General features: G+C 45.0%; 1 protein-coding gene across 4 annotated transcripts in view; it reads right to left on the reverse strand.

Annotated features, from left to right (window-relative positions):
* The window catches only part of LOC147023512 (engulfment and cell motility protein 1-like), a 115,243-nt gene that overhangs the window by 745 nt on the left and 109,498 nt on the right, over positions 1 to 5,000 (reverse strand). For all 4 annotated transcript variants that reach the window (XM_085888990.1, XM_085888992.1, XM_085888991.1 and 1 more), the window contains exons 20-21: positions 1,943 to 2,020; positions 1 to 1,603 (exon numbers count right to left, since the gene is read on the reverse strand). The exon at positions 1 to 1,603 is cut by the window's left edge and continues 745 nt beyond it. In XM_085888990.1, coding sequence (XP_085745116.1) covers positions 1,403 to 1,603; positions 1,943 to 2,020 — 279 coding nt within the window. In that variant the 3' untranslated portion in view covers positions 1 to 1,402. The remainder of the gene's footprint in view (positions 1,604 to 1,942; positions 2,021 to 5,000) is intronic.

Here is a 5,000-nt window from a genome sequence, read left to right on the forward strand (position 1 = left end):
TGAGATGGCGCAGAGGTGTCACACTTGCCTCCGAGGTGTCTGGTCTGGGTTTGAGTCCCAACTCGATTATAAACTGTCGGATTGGTGTTTCATGGGCAGGGGGTTGTATCATTGTGTGCACAGTCTGTCCATTGACATTTGTTGGTGGACATTAAAGATCTCACAGTGTCTTTCGTGAGGTATCTCTGGGGCCCTGAACAAATCCCAAATTCATGCAACTCTAACCATTCTGTACTTGGTGAGCATTGCATGGATACAACCCCCCCCCCCCAACATGGGCTTAGTGGAAAGTATCCTGCAATGGACCTAAACTGACCGTTATATTGACGATTCAATTTTGGTGTGAAATATTTCTTTGGCATATTTTTGCCCGACATCTCTCCTGCAACCCCCCCCCCCCCCGGCCTCTCCCAAATGCCAAAAGGAATTAAGTAACAGCTGTGCTCTGGACCACTTGGTCAATATCCCAATGTCACATTGACACAAATTACTCAGCATTTTGCTAAGCAGTATCATTCTTGGCTTGTGCAGAAAAAGGAAGCAATTTATTGATTTATAAAAGATTTGAAACCAAAAATTATGCCCTCAAATGCTTAAAAATTGGGATATTGCAACTGCAACTGGTTTTACAAAATGGCCTTTCAAATTGCAAATTTTGGTTTTCTAACCTCAAACTTCTCAAATAATTGTGCGTTGGTACAGTTTCTGGGAACGCGATAACATACGTTTCTTTTTTAATCTCTGTTAAATTTGTATCTTATTTCCTGCAAGCATAGTCGTGCGTAATGCTCCCAGTCTTGTTTGTCATAATCAGATTGTCATCAGGCCAATTTAACGCTCCGCAATACAAAATAGTCACGTCAATTACCATGTAATGCATAATCATCTCTATTTGTATTCTTTGCTTAGATGCCAAGGGAACAGCTGTTACAATTACTTATCAGACAATATTTGAAATTGGTGCGTTTGCATTCCTTTATCTCATCTACAATGCTCACTTGGCTAAATGAATTAACAACCACCCCTCCCTTCACCTCCAATGACATCATAGCTTATGGCACTCCTTGACAGCAATAACGCAAAAGATAACAATGAAATAAAATTTAAAAAAAAGAGAGGCCCAACCTTCATTAGTGGCATATAGGAAAGGTTGCTCCAATATAGTTATCATTTTTAATATTAATATATACTTTGAAAACTAAATTTTGTTTCACCTGCGTTTTAACGCTCCAGGTGGTACACAATCAATTTTCAACATGCCTTTATACAACTGCTCACTTTTCTTGAAGATATTTTGTTCGACGAAGTCAATGTGGGGAAAAACAAGAAGTCAAATTTGCTGGTGATTTGCTGAACATAGAAATGTTAACAGGGGGTTTATGAAGATGACTGTGTGAAAAGCTCAGCTGAAGTTGTAGGTGAAGTTGTAGTTGCTCGGCTCATTGGGCACAGGGGGTGCGGTTTCGGGAATAGTGATGTTTTCGAGATCAAGGAGGCGCAACTTCATTTCCATGCCGATGAGCATTTCAAGATCAGCATTTGTCATGTCACTGCTCATAGGCTTACCCATCAGCGCGTTGAGCCCATCTGTCCACATGCATAACTGAAATGAAATGGACAGAGAGAAGGAAAAACAGAAATCAAATGTTAATTTTGTTCATGTATTAAGTAGTTTTGACTCCCCTGCAATAATGAGCTGAGTTCTCAGGTTAGTCGCTGTGACCGAAAAAGCAAATGCACTTACTTATTATCAATCTTACTTATATCAAGTGCTTATTATCAATCGCATATTGAATGGCGTGTGTGCTTGCATGCTTGTTTTGTACCATGGCTAAAAGGAAAGGGTTGGAGTAGAAATCAGAATAGGAGATAGAGATAGTTACGAGACATAACTATGAGACCCACGCAACACACTTCGTCCCATTAACAAATGCAAACTTACATCTTCTTTAGTTCTCGCTACGAAGTTGAGAGCCGCATCAGTGTCGTACAGGATCGAGAAGGACACTTCAGCGACTTCCTGCACACCAAAACACCCACGCAGAGCAGTAACACACATGCTCCACATTTCAAGCAAATAATTTGTCAGTATGTGACTGGAATGATACAAGTAACTGGAGAATCCAAAACCACGTACATACCGGCAATGGGTGACAGATAACAAAGTAAACAACAAGAAAGAAAGAAAAAAAAAAAAAACAACTTGGTTGCAGATAATCTGTTAAATATTATGGGATTAAAAAAAAAATAGGATCATCACTCATGAGTCCACTTTAATTCCATTCTATCATATTGTTGCGGACCTGGGATCAGGGGTGAGAAGACCACGAGGGGGAAAAGCTACCTCGGGTTCCCACCAGACTCTCCGGAATTGCAGGCCATCGCACACGAATAACCCCATGACGCGGCGGGTTGCTAATCAACTATGAACACCAATAACTCGACCACGTGACTTCGGGTCCTCCGTCTAATCGATACCGTTTACCTAATTGTCACGTGATCTAATTACCAGGGGACTGACCCTCAGTACACCTTGTTAAAACCGGATCACTTTCCGGGATCAGATGCAGCCAAGCGTAACTGCCCAAGGACGTACCGGTGAGAAAAACAGATCGTTGGGGGATAATGTCCCAGCTAGGCTAGGATACGGACCATGCTGGACCAATGAAGGAAAAGACAGAAACAAGCTGGGAACATTTCTATACAAGTATTTATTACAATCAGGCGAGGAAAGGTATGTGGCACAGTAAATGGGGTTTATTGGTATTTACAGCAGGGATTGCAAGGAAATGAGGTGCGAAAAAAGTCAAGCAATTTACAAAAACAGACACAAAGCAGACTTAACCCGTTATATCTTCCACAATCTTAACTTGTACTACGACAGGCGCCAAAACACACACACACACACACACACACACACACACACACACACACACACACACACACACACACGAAGATTAGATAGCCAAAAAGAAAGAGAGCAGATGAGGACAAACTGCCTCGCAATACCTGGCGCGGTGGGCCGACCAACAAAACCCAGTACGATTCCGAGGAGGTAGGAGGGAGAAATACTGGTGTCTAAGGTGTGGGAGTGGGAGGTGTGGTGTCATGCCAGAGGAAACTGTGATTGCGAATCTTCTCCATATTCTCACAATAAAGCTTTGTTGAAAATTTGATGACAAAAGCTCAAATGCAAAAAAAGTTACCGCCCACACAGACAGACAGACATACACACACATATAAGTGATTGCAAAACCCCGTATTCCGCTGTGCGGGGGACGGGGTATTTAGATAATTACAATGAGTAAAAAATGTTTTCAGTTGTTACAGAGCAATGAATCGTCACATCACAGCAGGTTAGCCAAGAGGTACACATGCTTGCTCTAAGCTGTCGAGTCGGGGTTCGAATCTCAACCCAGCTATAAACTGTCATCCCGGTGTTTCACAGGCAGGGTGATTCATTAATGCGTGTGCCGTCTCTCAGATGAATGTTAAACTGGAGTCACATTAGCTGGAATCCCCTCCTCCCCCACTCTCTCACTTCTCTCTTACCACTCCCTCCACTCTCCCTCCCCCCCCCGGCCTCTCACCCTCTGTTATGGGGACTATTAAGCACTGACGGTTTCTTTTTGAATTTAAAACTGCTTTCCCAGAGTGTAGCATGTACGAATCACATTCGGAGTGAGCCGACCGGAGGGGCGCAAAGGTCTCTGCATGTGTGAGAACGCACGGGTGCAGGTCTTTGCCAGGTGGATAGCGCAAGTTTTAAATGCTCCCACCCGGTTTTTATAGAACCCGGCAGTTAAGAAAATGTTGTTGTTTGGGTGCATTTTATTTCTCTTTCCTTCCCCGCCCCTGACAATACATTCCCCTCCCTTCTCGCTGCTCCCCTTCATTTTCCTTCCCCTCACACCGCATTCCCTTCCCCTCATGCTGCGTTCCATCCCCACCCCTCACATTTACGTCCGTCCAAACCCCCCTCCACATGGACATCTCTGGGTGGTCTCCGCATGCTGTTTTAACATATCCCATTTCGTTCAATCCTCTACTATCCCCCCCCACTCATTCTCCACAAGTCCCACGATGAATTGCAAGTCCAGCACCCACTCCCCTCACGCCGACCTCCTTCCAAACCCCCTCCCTCTCTCCACTTCCCCTCACATTTCCTCACCCCTCCTTTCTCCTTCCTCCCAGCTCCTCTCTCTCCCTCCTTAATATTCCCACCAGCGAAGCAACGGGTTGTATTTGCCAATAATATTCGATATATATATATATATATATATATATATATATATATATATATATATATATATATATATATATATATATATATCTCGAAAAGAAGAAGAGGCCACGAAGAGAAGAGCGGGCAATGAAGAGCAGGCAATGAAGAAAAGAGAGCTAACAGCTCCGCGCTCCCCCTTTTATAAGGCCCGGGCGAAAGGTGGGGTGATGACCCATGGTGACGTGCTGTGACCCGAATCCCGCTTCCTTGTTGGGCCACAACGGCCCTAGACACACCCTGCCAGGACCGGAAATTGTCTCAGTTACCCATCCGCTTCGGCACGGGTCGAAGCTCCTGACTCGACATTGGGTATGCTCCCTGAGCCAGCACCCCAGCCCTGAACGTGCTCCGAGTGCAGTCAATGTCGAACAGCAATGGACTTTCCCCACCACTCACGGGCCCCGTAACAAACTCCCAGATCGCCCTTCTTGCGACTGCTCCTCATTACTCCCGTCTTGCCATGGTCTGGAGACTGAATGAGGGTCGTATCAATTCCGCGTGCTCACCCGGGACATCCCCAGCAAGATGCGGTCGAGCTATTCATGTCTGTTGCTTGGCCCAGCATCTTGCGGTGCTGAGGACAGTCCGAGTCGTGCAGTACTCCTCTATACAAGGTGGATAATTGTAGTGATGCAGAGGTACGAGGAGGTGTGGGAATAATTTTCCCGTGTGCAGGAGGCGTTTGTGGTCAAAGTGGTGAGGTTTGGTGAGCGAG

Source organism: Eptatretus burgeri, chromosome 7, assembly GCF_056783735.1.
Source record: "Eptatretus burgeri isolate ZD-2024b chromosome 7, Ebu_testis_v1, whole genome shotgun sequence".
NCBI classification, from domain to species: domain Eukaryota; kingdom Metazoa; phylum Chordata; class Myxini; order Myxiniformes; family Myxinidae; genus Eptatretus; species Eptatretus burgeri.